Source organism: Gobio gobio (genome assembly GCF_949357685.1).
Source record: "Gobio gobio genome assembly, chromosome: 9".
Classification (NCBI taxonomy): Eukaryota; Metazoa; Chordata; class Actinopteri; order Cypriniformes; family Gobionidae; genus Gobio; species Gobio gobio.
In genome coordinates this window covers 29,915,539-29,933,969 of record NC_137115.1, presented here as the reverse complement: position 1 = coordinate 29,933,969, position 18,431 = coordinate 29,915,539, and the positions used below count along the sequence as shown (strand labels likewise).

At 35.9% G+C, this 18,431-nt stretch overlaps 1 protein-coding gene across 3 annotated transcripts in view; it reads left to right on the top strand.

Annotated features, from left to right (window-relative positions):
* The window catches only part of pak1 (p21 protein (Cdc42/Rac)-activated kinase 1), a 68,329-nt gene extending 50,973 nt beyond the window's left edge, over positions 1 to 17,356 (top strand). For 2 of the 3 annotated variants that reach the window (XM_079825367.1, XM_079825365.1), the window contains exons 6-15: positions 369 to 482; positions 3,952 to 4,168; positions 6,329 to 6,392; positions 6,482 to 6,530; positions 7,955 to 8,067; positions 8,641 to 8,758; positions 10,802 to 10,901; positions 11,280 to 11,476; positions 12,043 to 12,180; positions 16,133 to 17,356. In XM_079825367.1, the coding sequence (XP_079681493.1) occupies positions 369 to 482; positions 3,952 to 4,168; positions 6,329 to 6,392; positions 6,482 to 6,530; positions 7,955 to 8,067; positions 8,641 to 8,758; positions 10,802 to 10,901; positions 11,280 to 11,476; positions 12,043 to 12,180; positions 16,133 to 16,219 (1,197 nt within the window). In that variant the 3' untranslated portion in view covers positions 16,220 to 17,356. Of the gene's footprint in view, positions 1 to 368; positions 483 to 3,951; positions 4,169 to 5,073; positions 5,098 to 6,328; positions 6,393 to 6,481; positions 6,531 to 7,954; positions 8,068 to 8,640; positions 8,759 to 10,801; positions 10,902 to 11,279; positions 11,477 to 12,042; positions 12,181 to 16,132 lie in introns of all 3 variants that reach the window. The other variant, XM_079825366.1, reaches the window with a different exon arrangement.
* The last annotated feature ends 1,075 nt before the right edge of the window (positions 17,357 to 18,431 follow it).

Here is an 18,431-nt window from a genome sequence, read left to right as displayed (position 1 = left end):
CCCGTAAGGGCTGCCCACTCAACAGAAGGACAGAATTGATGCCAGCCACTCCAGGCGGTGCCAGCGGGTTCATCTCTCTCTCTCTCTCTCTCTCTCTGCATTGTGAATCAGCATCTTTTTGTGCAGTTGTCCTGCTGAGTAGTGTTCCGTAGCTCAGGCTGAAACAAGTTAGCTGCAAAGCAAGATGGGGAGTAAACTTTTAGTCGATGCACTGGTTATGGTGTATCTGGTCGGATGGTGAGGCTTGTGGAGCTCAACGCAGCACCGCTCTCGTGGTTGGCATGTTGGCGTTGGGTTTGTTTTGCACCCATGTTGTGATGTCAGTCGGTCAACCCAACTTCCTGCTTGGCTTGTTTCACGCTCCACAGAACTCCAAGACCGTTTCCGAGACCCCTGCCGTGGCCACCGTCTCAGAGGATGATGATGAGGATGAAGCCACACCCCCACCCACGATCGCACCCCGTCCCGAGCACACCAAATCTGTGAGTATTTGCTTACGGCAAATGGGAAAAAGTGCCTTTTTCTTGATTTGATGAGAGGTACCAGCCTTTTCTTTGTAATTATGTGCCAAATTTACTAACAATTGAAAATTAAAAGTAAATCCTATATCAGTTTTTCAGTACGTTTTGTCAAAAATTTTAAGGACAATATATAACAATTATAAAGTGAAGCAATAATAAATTAAATGCAGACACTTTCAGATGTTGGCTTAAATGCTTAAAATTTTAAAAGTTGAGTTTAAGTTTAAAGGTTGTTTAGGCCTTACGTTTGGGTGGTTGCTAGGCGGTTGCTTGGTGGTTGCTAAGGTGTTTTAAGTGTTTGCTATGGTGTTGCCAGCATTGGAGGGGTTACTTTAAAAATGTGTTGCATTACAGTTACAAATTACTTCATACAAGATGTATTCAGTAATGTACCACAATATGAAAGTAATGTAATCTGATTACTTTTGGATTCCTTCAAGGTCACATATGTAAATAAAGTCAAGTAAAAAGCTATATTTAGGAAAAAATCATAGCACATGCGTGATTGTGACTCACACAAGTCATGACTAGCAATAGAGCCAGCTGTCAATTAGAGATGGATCAGTTCTAACATGGGCATCGGAACCATTGTGTGTGGGTGAGACAAGACCCACCCACTTTACGGCCAATGATATTGGACCCACTCACTTTTATCGTCTCTAATTCAGCACATGTCTGTTTGCCTACCCCTAACCGATAAACACTTGTTATTAAACGCATGTTAGATGCTTTATTTCCACTTTTCTAATATTTTCTTCATTTTTATGGAAAAGAAATGCCTTTTCGATCTGATATGTGATGGGAAAAGGGAGTAGAGTGAGTTCGGCAAAAGGCGGATTCGCATCTCAACTTGATGCCATGCGTCTTACCCCTACTCTGCTGCCGCTCTTAAAGATACAGTGATTTCCGTAATTTTGTCTTTTCCAACCAGACATTCAGCAAACAAGGCGGTATATTTTTACTTAATGTAAATGGCAGTAAACATTTTCTGAGAGGACCCACCCACATTTTTTTTGCTTCCGACGCCCATGAGTTCTAACATCAAACGAATTTTATGTAATCATAAATAAATCATCCACCTGCCACCCACTTGAACCTATGATTTACTCTGATTTAGATATCCTCACCTGATCGACACATTACAATTATTCTCAGTGTTAAGCGTGATGATATGGTAACAAATTACACTGAAGTAGGCTTTTAAATTACCTTTAGCTATTTAAAGTAAATTGCATTTCCTTAATAGCCTAAACACAGGCTTTACTTCCTTCAAACATAAATTGTCACGGTTTCCGTCGCTGCAACTTCCAAAACACACACAATTAAATGCGTTCAGACCAAGCAAAGGCTGGTTAAAGGCTTAATGAGTTTATTGTCATATACAGCACTTCACCATGTTGCTAATGTATTCTCTAAGTCTGAGGTTTTTAGTAGCAGTGTTATTTCATTATTTATTTACGATTATTATTATTAATATTTTTTTTTTTGTAGGTTAGTAGGTTTTGTGGTTGGTTTCTAGGTGGTTGCTAGATGGATATGCAGTTGCTACGGTGTTTTTCTAAGGTGTTCTGAGTAGTTGCAAGGAGGTTAGTAGATTGTTGTGGTTGGTTGCTAGATAGACAGACAGACAGACACACAGAAGGATAGATCGATAGACAGACAGACAGACAGACAGAGAGATGCTAAGATGTTGTGGGTGTTGGCTGAGCAGCTGCATGACTGTCAAGTCTGTAGTCTGGAATAATGAGTTCTCTGACTCTAGGCGCCTTCAAGCTAACCTGTAATTACCGAATAAATATGCATGGCTTCAGAGAGGTGGGTAGGTGACTGGAGGTTTATTACAGCTACACTGAGGACAGGAGCGTGTGTGTTTGATGGAGAGCGACTGAGGGGCGTCTGGGGTGCAGTGAAGCCTCATTACATTCCCTTGATCTGTCTGGAGATCACGGGATCAAGCCTGTTGGGCTTTTAGTCGCCTGGATGATTAAAGATGCTCCATCAGCACTCGTGTAGTTTTGTGAGCTGTCAGCTCTCAATTCGAAGGGGTTTCACCCTCATTATGTCAGCCTTTAAACCAGAGGAGATGATGTCCTGTAACTCACATGATACTGCTTTTTACAGCTATAGTGGCCACAAGTGACTTTGAACTCATCTACTACTATATGCTAGTATTTGCTAAAAAGTTGTCAAAATTAACATTAAATAAAATATTTTAGGGAAAACAGGATATATATTGATAACATCACTCAGAATGTGTTTAGAGACTCAGAATAGTCAATTTGGTACAGGAATGTTTGTGTCTAAATACGTTTTGGGGGAAAATAAATACGTTTCTGGATTTGTTTTATTGTATTTAAGAATTTTTTTATTTGTTTTCATTATTCATTCCAAGCGTTATAATGTTAATTTTGGGTGTTTGAAACAGTGTTTTGTTTAGTATTATTTATATTTGCCGTTTTCATTTTAATTTGTGCTTTCGTCAGTTTTATTTGTTTTTTTATCTTTTAAAAATGTCTATGTGGCTTTAATTTATATTTTTCAGTTTTAGTACTTCAACTTCAAATTATTTTCATTTTAATTTGCTCCCAAAGCAACATTTCTATTCTTTTCATTCAAGTTTTTAAAAACAAATTTTTTTTTATATATAATAATAATATAATACTAATATTTTATTTTATTTATTTATATTTTAAATGTATTATTTATTTATTTTATGATTATTTTATTTATTTATTTATTTATTTATTTATTTATTTATTTATTTATTTATTTATTTATTTATTTATATATATATAATATAATCTTTTCTGTTTGAACAGATTATATATATATATGTATAATATATATATAATATATTAATGAGTATGTGTGTGATGATCCTGGCTGCTGTAAATGAGTGTTAAGATGGACACTGCATGTACCCTGTTTCCACTGTGTCACCGTGTTGAGTCAACTTCTGACTGCAAACTTCAGCTCCATGGCCACTTGATTGTGCCCTGTTTTTTTGTCTCCAAAATGAATTAAATAACACAGGCCCAACCCCAGTGTTGTAAAGTCCTCTTCTAAGAAAAGAGCAGGAAACTTAAGACGAGTCACCCTGATCTGGTTCTGTTTGAACAGATTAAGACCCAAGGCTCCAGTGAGCAGAGATGTAGAGGGTTTTGTTCAGCTTGTGAATGTCTGAGGAGAGAATTATATTCACTTGAGTCACTTTAAACTGAGCTGTGCAGGAATATGTTTTATTGTCTCTGTGGGTACCAGCGGTTGGTCCTTTCCCAGAATGCCTTTTGAATCATCCATTGCCTCATTTTAGCCCCATGTGATCTGATACAGTTTATTCTAGTGGCTAATAATCAGGGCTGGTAACAATTTTATTCTATTTGATTTAATATCATCTGCTGCTAATACAACACATTTGCCTACCCCACAGATCTACACACGCTCCGTTATTGAACCTCTTCCTCCTCCACTCTCCACCAAAGACGCCGCCACATCGCCCATCGCCAACGCGGCCTCCGACGGCGGCAGTCCCACCCCGACACCCTCCACCACCACCGCCGCTAGCACCCCAACGCCCTCCACTCCACAAAGTGCTGACAAGACACGCAAGAAGAAGATGACCGACGAGGAGATACTCGAGAAACTGCGTAAGTGATGGGCGAGATATAGCTTAACAAATGTCGTAGGTAACAATAATAATTTATTTAATAATAATGAAAATATATTTATTTATCTTCTCTAAAATGCTTTTTATAATTAAGTTAATTTTGTATATATATATATACAAAATTAACTTTATGTTAAAAAAAATTAAATTATGTTTACATAACAAAATTAATTAAATATTTTTAATTAAATTAAAATAATATTTTTTGAATAAATATTTGATATATACACATACACACTCACACAAAATTAACAACAACAAAAAAACTGTAATATTTAAAGTATTCCAGATTCTTTATTTATTTATTATTAGCATTTTATTTATTTATTTTTTATTTTAATTTTGTGTTTTTATTATTATTATTATTATTATTATTATTATTATTATTATTATTATTATTATTATTATTATTCCTGGCAACTGGTTTTCCACATAGGTATGCTAGCTCAATGTCTCTCTTCAGGTCTCTTTCTTGTAGTATAATAATTTACATACAAATCAATATTTCATTCCAATTATTTATTTATTTAAGTAAGTAGGCCTGTAATAAGTAGAATAATGTGCCGTCAGCAAGTCATTATTGCTGTCAAGGTGCCGTCACCATGTCAAATGTTTATTTTACGTTAATGACCAGCTGACTGCACATTATTCATGGCATATTAAGTATGAATTTGTCAATTCTTGATCGAGTACAATTACACATACATTTAAGTTGTATTATTTTATTATATTATATTTTGTTTTGTTTTATATGCATTATTATTATTATTATTATTTTGCATGTCATTTTGGCTGAAATTATTCCCAGCCATTTTTTTTATGAGTGGCCCAAGAGATGCATGACTTTCTAAGAACCTGTATCTTATTAAAAACCCCATGCTACAGACGTGCTCAGATCGCCCTCTACTGGTAAGAACGGGATGCTGCTGCAGCCATCCAGTGTGTCTTTCCTGCCCTGCTCTGTCAGTTCAGGCCCCTCTTGGCCAAAGATTTGTCGTTCTTCATTTAAAGCATCCATTCATCAATGGTTGCCAGGCTACACATCACACTGAAGATGTTCCTGTCTTTCCCTTATGTGGCCTAAATTTAAGACTCAGAGACGTCGTAAAACTCTGATCAGCCCTTGGCCTTGTTCCTTTCTGTCTTTTCCAAGCCTCTGTTACCTCACTGCCTGTAAATCTGTCTTTTCCCAAAGGTTTAGAGGCCTTTTCATTCCCCCCTCTTTCTCTCTCTCTCTCATTCTTCTGCTCGGTCAACTTGTTTTGGCTGGAAATGATCGTTTGCTCCTCCCTCCACAGAATGTGCCTGACTGAAGTCTGAACTCTGTTCACTGAGACGGTTGTGTCCTCTTAGAGCTGAGCATCCCTATTCTTATACGTGACCAATTTCAGGGGAACGATTCGGTTTATCCTCACAAACTGCCTGATTTGGATGATTGAATTATATTGCACTTTTGACTAATATTTAACAAAAGGCATAATTAAAGACTAAAAGAACAAATAATTTGAAAAGAACTATAAAGTGATGCCTGTTGGTGATTTCCAACAAAATACAAGCTAATATATTGGTTAACATTTCGTACACATTTTTGATTAAAAAAATTTAATTAAATAAAAACAACATATAATTTTCTGTTTTGTTTACTTATAAAAAATACAAATGTTATATATTTTTATAAATATAATTCTTAAAGAAAAATAAACATTTACATACGAATTGTGTAAAATAATATATTTTTATTAGAATAGTATATTTAAATATATTATAAAACGGATTATTTTTAATTAAGTTTATATTTATTACTGCAATACAATAAAGTGAAAATAAAAACTGCATAAAATTATTTACTAATAATTATTTATATCATTTTATGTTATGTTTATCAGGCAGTCTGATATTTCTTATTCTCTCTGCGTCACCTTCTAATCTCCAGTTTAATAATTACACAAATTCTTATCACGGTTTCGATTATAAATTTGATTAGTTTGTGCAGCTCTGTCACAAAAATGTGCTACATTTGAATTATTTTCTCTCTTTTAAAATGCTGATGTTTTTCCTCACCTGTGTGTTCCATTTTTTTGGTAGTTTTTTTATTTTATTTTTATATCTCAGAAAATAACATGTGACCTTCACTCCACAGGAAGTATAGTCAGCGTGGGTGACCCGAAGAAGAAGTACACACGATTTGAGAAGATTGGCCAGGGGTGAGTTTTATGATGGATATTTGATCATTTATGCCAAATGCCAAAATATTCAAACATTCCTCCAAATCTTTACTTCCTTCCCTCGTCAGGGCGTCTGGAACAGTCTACACAGCCATAGACATCGCCACGGGACAAGAGGTGAGACTTTTGAGGTGCCAGCCAGTAATGCGTTTCTCCACTGATGCCACATATACTTCATCTAGACGTGTGTTTTCTTCAAGAAAAGTGTTTGCTCATCTGCAATATGACGCTATAACATTTCCTGATTTATGTTAAAACAACATTCAGCACAGCACATGATGTTAGTCCAACAAATATAATGCTTAAATGGAATATAATGGAATATATAAATATAATGGAACGTGATGTACATCTGCTCACTTGGTCAATACTTACCGAACACCCCTAATAAGGCAATCATCACTATAATTATTGCTCACATAGTTTATGATTTAAACAAACTTCATATTGCACTTTTGACAAATATTTGCTAATTAAAACCGCAACATGATATTTAACAAAAGACTAAAAGAACAAATAATTTGTTCTTAAAGCGCTACCTGTTGGTGATTTCCAGCAAAGCACAAGCAAACAAGATAATTGCCAGTTGAGCAGATAAAATAAAATATAAAATAAAACATAAATAAATAAATAAAATATAAATAAAATAAAACATAATAAAAATAAAATAAAACATAAATAAAATAAACAAAATATAAATAAAATAAAACATAATTTAAAAAGCATAAATAAAATATAATAAAATAAAATAAAAACAACATATTATATGATTACTGTTTTGTCCTGTTTACCTGTAAAATATCCAATTTTATTAATTTTCGTTAAAGAAAAATATACATAGTATAGATAAATATAGATAAATAGTTCACCTAAAAAAAAATAGGTGTATAACTTTCTTTCTTCTGCTGAACACAAAAGACTAACCACAAAAGGCTAATGTCTTTGTTAATGTTTTGCACACATTGTTTGTTTGGAACCCAGATACTTTGATCAAATACATTTTAAAATGAAAATGTTTAATAATTTACTGTTTTGTCTTGTCTTAAAGATAGATTTACTTAAGCATTCTTAAGTAATTGGATGACGTACATCTGCTCACTAGGTCCGTACTTACCAAACATCACAAATAAAGCAAGCATCACTGTTATTTTTGCTTATAGGGTTAATGATTTTGTGTCCATTTGGAGAACTTCTATCATGGGGTTGGATATATCGACAGCCTTTTCAGTGTCCACATGCTCTTACGGTTAATAGAGGGCACCTATCGTCATCATTTATGCGATTCCAACAGAGACTTCGACATTTTCTCTGATCGATAACAATGAATCAGGGGATACGGCATGTGTTATTGATCTGATGACATTTCTCTGAGCTGAGCGCGCGCGGTAATCATACCTAAACACAAAGAGAGCTAATCTCAAAGCTAACTCTCACTCATGTTAATGGAGAGATGCTCAGAAACAGGGCTAATGGAGCCAACGACTCTCGGATTAATCTTCAAGTGTGTCTAAAAGCTTTTATTCTGATGTTTGTTCTCTCAGGTGGCCATCAAACAGATGAACCTACAGCAACAGCCCAAGAAAGAGCTGATCATCAACGAGATCTTAGTCATGAGGGAAAACAAGAACCCCAACATCGTCAATTACCTGGACAGGTAAAATAATTTTCCTAATCAGTATTTTATCTGGTTTTCCAGTTAAAATATCCTTTTTTTAAAGTATTTTTTAAATAAATGTGTACATTTACTTTAGAAACAAAATCATGTAAAATAGTCCAATGTACAGTATATTTTTCAGTATATGAATTCTGTTTATTTGCATTTTATTTTTCTTTAGTATTTTTTAAATTTAAGTTGTATTTTCTTTTCCTTTTTTTTACCACATATTATCTTTTCTTTTTTGTTTATTTAAAATGTTTAAATTTGTTGCTATATTTTCTTTTTTGTTGTATTTTCTTTTTATTTTTAAGTTATACTTTCTTAAACTTCACCATTTTTTATAGATTGTGCTTGAGACACAAAAAAAGAACTAAACAATTTAAAATATTCTTTAAAAACAAGTCGTATTATCAAAAAAAAGTCCAAAGCTTCTCTCTTTGTCTTTGGTGAATTGCTTCATGTCTGCACTAATAAAAGCAGAAGCGTACAATAATTCTGTTGTCACGGCGATGCTGCTGCATCACTCGGCAATGTGGCCATGTTGTTGACGATGCTGTCTTGTTGCCATAGTTACCTGGTGGGAGATGAGCTTTGGGTGGTGATGGAGTATCTGGCAGGAGGTTCTCTGACAGACGTGGTGACGGAAACGTGTATGGATGAAGCACAGATCGCCGCTGTCTGTCGGGAAGTGAGTGTGAAATTATTCAACTTACCATGAGTTTTTTTTCTCTCCAAATCCTAAAACAGCCTTGCTGTCTAGCTATCTACTAAGGCAGAATCCTAAGTGAAATGGAACCTCATAAGTGACTGATATGGAACACTCTTCATAGGCACCAACTCAAAAATAGTTTAATAATCATAAACAGACAGCGCACACAAATATTGAGTGAAGTAGTGGTGTTCCGAAATATATACTCAATGCAACTATATTTAGTTTATAATGAATATAACTATATTTACAATTAACTTTTCTCTTCATGGTCACCATCCTGGAGGGATTTATTTCTCCACTGAACCATTGTTATTATAATCTAAAACTATTAAAAATCATTGTGGTAATTGATATGAAGCTGAAAGAAAAAAAAAGAAAATATATATTTATGTTTTTTCTCAAAGGCACGTTTATAAAAGCTACTTTAGCTTACTGGTGTTCATCTTGAGACAAAACAATGGCACTGACATATTTTAAGATATGTTAGTGCAAGTTTATTTCAGTAAAACGGCTCAAACAACACCACTCTCTACAACACGACTTCACCATCCAGCTGGTTCATCCTTGATTTCCCCTTCAAGGTCGGTCAGAAATCTTGGCATGACCTTTGACGACCAGCTGTCCTTCAAAGACCAAATTTCAAAGAAAAATTTGCGCTGCACAACATCAGAAAGATCAGACCATTCCTTACAGAGCATGCAACACAGCTTCTCGTCCAGGCCCTGGTCATTTCTAGGCTTGACTACTGCAGTGCACTTCTGGCTGGACTTTCATCGGGTGCGATCAAAATGCTTTAAATGATCCAGAATGCAGCGGCACGTCTTGTCTTCAATGAGCCCAAAAGGGCCCATGTCACACCTCTCTTCATCTCTCTGCACTGGCTGCACTGCTCGCATCAAGTCCAAGGCATTGACGCTTGCTTACAGATCCACCACAAACTCAGCACCCGCATACTTCGACTCGCTCCTACGAGTCTACACCCCCACCAGAAGCCTTCGCTCCGCTCGTGGTACCATCGCATAGAGGCATGAAATCCCTTTCCAGAACATTTTCATTCACTGTTCCTTGCTGGTGGAACGATCTCCCCACCTCCATCCGGAATGCTGAATCACTGATAACATTCAAAAGACAGCTGAAAACTCATCACTTCCGTGAGCACTTAACCCCATCTTAAAAAAAAAAAGAAAAAGAAAAAACTCCTCCATTTCCTCCCTATTCTAGCTTGTGCTGCTCTGGGTAATGCCCAAAACTTAGTATTTCAGGCACGTTTTGTATTTTTTCGCCTCTTCATGACGGATTGCTTCCTGTATTCCTCAGTTGTAAGTCGCTTTGGATAAAAGCGTCTGCTAAATGAATAAATGTAAATGTCAAACATGCAATTTAGTCTAGGATTAGGCTTAAAGGGATAGTTCACCCAAAAATGAAAATTCGGTCATAATTTACACACCCTCAAGTTGTTCCAAACCTGTATGAATGTCTTTGTTCTGCTGAACACAATGGAAGATATTTTGAAGAATGTTGGTTACCAAGCAGATCTCTGGCCCCATTGATTACCTTAGTAGGAAAATATTATGGTAGTCAATGGACTTGAGATCTGCTTGGTTACAAACATTCTTCCAAATATCTTCCATTGTGTTCAGCAGAACAAAGACATTCATATTTGGTTTGGAACAACTTGAGGGTGCGTAAATGATGACCGTAATGCGTAAATGATGACCGAATTTTAATTTTTGGGTGAACTATCCCTTTAAGTCTTGCCTTTGAAACGAGCGGTAAAATTATTAAAACTAATACTGAAATAAAAATGAAAGATAAATATAAATAAATAAATAAAAAATGATAAAAGCACATCAAAATTACTAAAACATAAACTAAAATTAAACGGAAAATATAAAAATAAAAGCAAATTCAAAATTTTACTAAAATCTATAATACTATATAAATAATACTAAAATAACACTGCACAGAGCTTGTTTGCAATGCATAGTTTTTGAAACTGTGTTGTTCTCGCCCATGCAGTGTCTACAAGCCCTGGAGTTTCTTCATTTTAATCAGGTTATTCACAGAGACATCAAGAGTGACAACATTCTCTTGGGCATGGACGGCTCTGTCAAACTCAGTGAGTGTACAACTGTTTATCTTCTAATTTGTGTTTCAGTTTTTCAATCTAAAACATTTAGGGCTGTTCTGGGTTGTTCATTTTTATGTATATTAGTGATATATGAACCTAAATATTGGCCTTGAGTGCTGTTAAAACGAGGTCTTGCTGATAATGGATACGTTTTTCATCCTTGGCTTTGATAATGATTTAAAAGAAGCCTGAATGTGATGTTTTCATTTGTGCAAACTGCAAAGGCTTCTGTTTTGGCCAGTAGAGGGAGCATGAATCCAGATTATGACCATGCTTCACTATTCCTGCTGTATATTTGATATCACATGAAGTGACAGTATCACACCAGCCGGTCTAAACATCTGTCTGTCTGTCTGTGTCTCTCAGCTGATTTCGGCTTCTGCGCTCAGATCACTCCTGAACAAAGCAAACGAAGCACCATGGTGGGGACGCCCTACTGGATGGCACCAGAGGTGGTGACCCGCAAGGCCTACGGACCCAAAGTGGACATCTGGTCCCTGGGCATCATGGCTATAGAGATGATAGAGGGTGAACCGCCATACCTCAACGAAAACCCTCTACGGGTAAGATTAAAGACATCTAAACCTAACTCAGTAATATGTGCACCTTATCACAATAGATGTTTTTGCAAAGTTTTCCTGTGACTTTATTTCTTATAGTAGCAAGGATCAAATTACACATGTCTGCTGGAACACCTTAGAAATAATACTCTACTAATAATACTCACAAAATACTCAGTACTCTACAAAACAGTACCATGGTATATAATGGTACTATAATGGTGACGGTATCCGATGTTAATACCATGGTACTTTGATTGATATATGGTCCTGGGTGATTAACCAAATCATGAACTATGGTTTTTACGTGGTACACCAAGGTACTGCAAAGAATACCATGGTTCATAAGAATACCGTGGTAATCATTTAGGGCCATAACCCCTAAATGTGTATATAATATTTTAATAACACATCACGATAACACATGACTCTTTGCTTCTTAGAAACCTTTAATATAGACAAGATTCCTTTTCAAAGAGCATTTCAAATAGCCTTTTAAATGAAAGCCACTGGTGCTGTATTTAATGTTCATGGTTTTTGTGTGACCTTTAACCCCTGCTGTTGTCCAGGCTCTGTACCTCATCGCCACCAATGGAACTCCAGAGCTGCAGAACCCAGAGAAACTCTCCTCCGTGTTTCGTGACTTTTTAAATCGCTGTCTGGAAATGGACGTGGAGAAGAGGGGCTCGGCCAAGGAGCTCTTACAGGTGTGTGTTCAGTGTTTTCTTCCTGGGCCTGTTACAGTTATTTATGATTTGCCTTTTGCAATCCATATGAATAGCTATATTTCCATCCACCTATTTTTATGCACATTTGGGGATTTTGCATAAAAAACCCTGGATGGATATGCCAAGATGCGCATAAATTCTAAAAATGTGCATGTAAAACGTATGCACTCAATTGAGTTGAATAAATCTTTTTATCCAATAAGAAAACATGCGCATAAACTATGATGGTAACACATTTATCGAATAAATTATTTGATGCACATAAAAAAAAGATGGGATGGCATAATTGGGCTAACCAGTGGGTTGTCGGTCTTGTTGCACAGCATCTGAATTGCTGTTTTGGTTGTTCTGAAATGCCTGAGCAAAGTTGTCAAAGTGGTTCAGTATAATTACCTCCCAGAACTGTCTTGCACGACTGCGTTCCCAAACAGCAGGAATCCACCTCTGAAACCAAGATAATATTACCACGTTTATTGTGCTTCGTATAACTGCAGTAACTTCCATTTTTCTTAGTGATATTTAGCGACACCTCAGGGAGTGACTTTGGTCTCTTTTACTCACTGAATGGAAATGGTGCTTTATTCGTAAATGTTTTATGCAATAAATTCGCAACTTTGGGTGGAAACATAGCTAATAGTGGCCTAAAATGCAGCTGTAGAAAGTTCTAGAAACTAAGAGAAAACAATCGATTATCTGTTCATTACTTTTGAAATTGTATTCGCTTTGGTTCTATTTTCTCAAGTAAGGTGTACATTTTCAAAACTCTCAGTACAAAAATCCAAACTGATCACACTTGTAACACAGCTAGTCATTCTTTCAAATCCTGATCTTCTGCTTTCATTCAGTTGCACATATTTTCAGTCCACATAATCATTGTTTCAAACACAAGATTATTATAATATGTAATGAGAACATTTGGTTTACTCACTGAAACACAACAGTGTGATCTTCTTTCAGTTTAGTACTTTTAACAATCAGTTCATCCAACAGCAAACGATGCAAGATACATGTTTCAAATCTCCCTCGAGGCTGAATTATCTACAGTAACACAGGCTACATATGCCTCATTAGAAAATACACATATGTTACCTAACTTATGCAATTGAATCCATAGTATTTGTAATAGTATTCAGTGTGTTATCAAAAGGTGTGATAAAGTTATGACACAGCCATGAGGTTTTGTGCTATAATAATAATCCAATAAATGTTCTCACTGTGCCATATGACTGAATCTACTGTAGTTGAGCTTTATTAGGGTGAGTTACAGTAATGTGGCAGTCTCTACCATGGTAATCTGTTTACAGTATCACATGGCATGTACATACTGTAATGTAAAATGCTATATTTCATGCCATCTGTCTCCCTTCTTCTGATTTCTGATCAGTCTGATGTTACACCATCATTGACTATTTCCACTCCCTTATACTCTATTCTGCTCTATTTACAAATTGCAAATATTTCTGTCCCACCTACACACACACACACACACACATGTTTGTTTTTGTGAAATGTGAGGACATTCCATAGGCGTAATGGTTTTTATACTGTACAAACCGTATTTTCTATCCCCTTACACTGCCCCTGCCCCTAAACCTAGCCCTCACAGGAGACTGTGCAGTTCAGTTTCTGTGAAAAAAAACTTGTTCTGTGTGATTTATAAGCATTTTGAAAAGTGAGGACATGGGGAACGTCCTCATATTTCACCCTCTTTTTGTAATACCTATGTCATACCCATGTCATTATACACATTTGTGTCCTGATATTTCACGAAAACATGCACACACGCACACACACACACACACACACACACACACACACACACACACACACACACACACACACACACACACACACACACACACACACACACACACACACACACACACACACACACACTCCATAGACTTTAGGATTTGTATACTGTACAATCTCTATATTCTTTCCCCTTACACTAAACCTACCCATCACAGAAAAAATTCAGCATTTTCAAAAAAACTCATTCTGTATAATTTATAAGCTTGACCAAAAAATGTCCCCGCAAGGACAAGGATTTAGGATATTGCCATCTTTATGGGGACATTTTGTTCCCATAATGTAGAGTTTACCAGGCCACACACACTTTTAATCTCACCCACACCTTATAAACTAAGATACATCGCTTATAATGTAAAAATTATTAATTTCATATGGTTATTCATATCGGAAATTGCAAACAATGTCTATATAATCAATATCTATAGAAATCTATTGGTTTACCAATTGATTCATTGATTAACCATTAAGATCAGTTGGATTAAATAAAAATGCAAATGTATTAAACTGAACGAGAAGAGATTCAAATCAAACGTTTGATAGTAAGAGCTTTATGAAAGGCAGTTACTGTGAATGAAACATTTATAAAGATGAAATAGTTATTTTGTGTAGTGAAAAGGGTACTTTGCGGTTTTGTGTATTGTACTTACACAATTGAAAATGTTGAAATGTTGATGATCTGTTGTGATATTAGTACTGAGTTTTGAAAATGTACACCTTGCTTGTGAAAATAGTAGCAAAGCGAATAAAAATAAACTGTAAATAATGCACTTTTTTTTTTTAAAGGTTTAAAGGTGCATTTTATATGATTATTTATTATAAATTATTAATATAATTATATTCGTTAATTTAGAATGTTTATTTGTTAAGGTATTATTTATTTTATTAATTATTAACTGTATTTAGTTACTGATTAACTGATAAAACATTTAATTGATCGTTTTATTTAAATGTTTTCAAGTTTCATTTATCGTCCTTCATACATTACACGTGTGTTTCAAAACCTAGTGAGCCGCATTTTTGACCCATTTAATGTGTAGCAATAACCTCTATAACATTTTAAAGAATTAAATAGCTGCTTTTGTTATGTAGTGTGTGTATATTATCTTAGATTTTCTAGTAATTTCATTTCGATAATATCATTCAGTGCCGGCTCCATAAAAGCATCTCTCCCTCCTGCTCTTATGTCACTCCCACACTCACATCTGATTTAGAAAACTCACGTCTGTCGGTTGGAATAAAAGTGATGCCAGAACTTTTTTAGAGAAGCCCCAGAAGCTGAGCTAAGTATGAGAGCATCAGGAGTGAGGTTGTGTAACGCATTATATGACTCGATTGTGCATTAAATAAGGCAGATGGAGAAACTTGTGTAAATAATGTGAAAAGCTGCTGGAAATCTCAGTCATCAGAGCGAGTGGGAGCAGAAAATGGGAAGGATTTAACAATAAGAACTGAAGTCCACAGTTCACTCTCTAGCTGACTAGGTTTAAAAAGTTTAAACAGTTTTTGAAACAGATGTGCTGTATGAAGGACAGTAAATGAAAGTTTATGATCACATTATTGGTAAAATTTTTTCATTAATTACACTAAATACAATAAATAAATACTGAAACAGGTTCGAAACCCTTAAAATGCTTGTCAATATGCATTACTGTTATTATGCATTAAGATTTTTGTTTTAAAGAAAAGAAATTATACTTTAGTTCAGTAAGGATGCATTAAATTGATCAAAAGTGACAGTAAAGACATTTATAATGCTACATATTTCTATTTCAAATAAATGCTGTTCATTTGAACTTTCTATTCATCAAAGAATTCCATTCATGAAATAAAAATGCATCACGGTGTCGGTAAAAATATTGACATAATACATTGATAATAATTAGAAATGTTTCTTGGGCAGCAAATCAGCATATTAGAATGATTTCTGAAGGATCATGTGACACTGAAGACTGGAGTAATGATAAAAATGCAGCTTTGCATCACTGGAATAAATTATATTTTAAAATGTGTTCAAATGGAAAACAGTTATAATATTTCACAATATTACAGCATTTTTGATCAAATAAATGTAGACTTGATAAGCATAATAAGAGACGTCTCTGTCTTCTCCCTGCAGCACCAGTTCCTGAAAGTGGCCAAGCCTTTGTCCAGCCTCACACCACTGATCATAGCGGCTAAGGAGGCAGCCAAGAACAACCGCTAGCCCCCCGGGACGACCCCCGGCCCCACCTGTCCTCCGCCCCGACCCCCAGAACGCCCCGTCAGCCCTCTCTCTCTCTCGCCCTGGTCAGGAGCTCTCATGCCGAGGGTTCATCCGTCCCTCGTCCTCTAGTGCTGCTGTTATAGGGTCCGAGGGGTGTCTGCGGTCACTGCTGTGGTCACCAAAAAGGCTCTGAATGGTGACATCACTGAAAATAAAGGGTCACAGTGCGTCAGGCCCAAAGCATTATGGGGGATTTGCTCCCGTTTTTCACCGGCTGACTTTCTCTGGGTCTCGCTGTCAGTTTTTCTGTAGCTTTTTTTGTTGTTGTTTGATTTTGTGTTTAATGCCTGTCAGATCATGGAAATGTGATTCATGTTTTCATGTACGTTATTTGTTTGTTCATTTTACAATGTTTTTTAAAGTGTTTGTGTATGTGCGAGAGAGTGCGTATGTGCGTTTGTCGGCTCCTAGATTAGCTGAGATCGCGACATGATGTGTGGCACGTTTGTACTGCGATCTCATCGACAGAAAGATCTTGTCTGATACACGTTTTTGATATTGAAACTTGATGATCTGTAACAGACTATTGATTAAGGTACTATGAAGGATGCCTGTGCATGAAGAGACTGCATTTCAGATGCAGTTTTGAAACGACCACCTGAGGTCCGTTCTGTCCCATAAACCCTCCACAATTAAACAAAACCTCACTGAATTCTGTGCATCAAGATGGTTTGTGTTACCACAAACATTAATGAAATTGAAATGTTCTGATGTTGCGTTAATGTACCCTTTGGCCTTAAACGAATAGTACGACGTCACAAAGATGGCACTACACACGAAGATGCAATCTGTTGCCATTTCAGTGGACTGATGGGATTTGTTTTGAAGAATCTTTCCTGTAAGCAATCAGTGTCTCTGCGAGCCATAAACTGTTTATAAGGCCTTTTGATGAATCGAAATTCTTAATGAAACGGGACGAATAAACTTCAGAATTATCCAGTGTCCAGGTGATTTTTTATGAAACTGTTGTGTTGCTGTCTGTGTTCAGAATGGCACACTGCATGTGCTGTAACCCATAATGCACTGGTCTTGACCGTAAATCATATGTTTAATAACTTTTATTAAAAATTAATTGCTAAGATATCTGAACATATTGAGGATTTTTTTTATATTATAGGTATAAGGTTTACACAAAATTTGATTAAAATGTAAATAAATACATAACTCTTTAAAATAATAAATAAAATAATTATAGCTGCAAGCAGCAATGACTGGGGCCAAGACAAGTCATGCCAACATAGCTGGCATCAGACCAAGTGCAACAACGAGCAATAAATTACCTTTTAAGATGATTTTAGACAAAATGGATGAAAAATCATAATAGTCACTGGTAAAATCAGTTTATTCCTTTTGACCAATGGGTGGCGCTGTGAGCAAATGTATGTGGTGTGGTTAGAGTGAGGTGACAATGACACATGCACAGTTTGGTGTCATTATGCCAAAGCATTGCAGAGATACAGCCTCAAGAGTTTTTTTGGCATCATTCCTCAAATTTGTTGCTGCAGTATACAAAAACGGTTTCGTCTATCGACACAAAATCTATCACTTATTTTCGGCACAGTCTGAAGATGATCTGATTCGAATTTGGTTAAAATCGGGCAAACAGTCTATGAGGAGTTCGAAAAAGTAGGTTGTTAAAGAAAATCAAAATGGTGGACGGGAAGTTTGGCTGACTATGGCAAAATTATTTATGTATCTATGTTGTCGGCATGACCCAAGGAATCTATTAAGACCAGTTTCATTTCAATAGGATAATTTAATCAAAAGTTATCAAACTTTTGACAACAAAGTGGCACTGCCTGAAACTTTTTGAGTACTGTCAGGGCATAGTGTCGAAGACACATACAGAGTTTCATAACAATACGCCAATTCGTTCGTAAAATATAGCATTTTACAGCAAAATTAAAAATGGCTGATGCCCAAAATAGCTGATATGGGAAAACTGGGTATCATTGCATGCCACCTTGAATCTAACGGGACCAGTTTTGTGATTTTTGGCCAAAGCGTTCAGAAGTTATAAGCAAACATTTAAATTTTTCTTATCTCCGGACCATTAGGTGGCACTGTGCCGAAACGCTGCAGGTAGCCTCAGGTCATGGTTGGCATAACTCACACCAAGTTTGGTCAGAATACGCTAAAGCAGTGCGAAGAT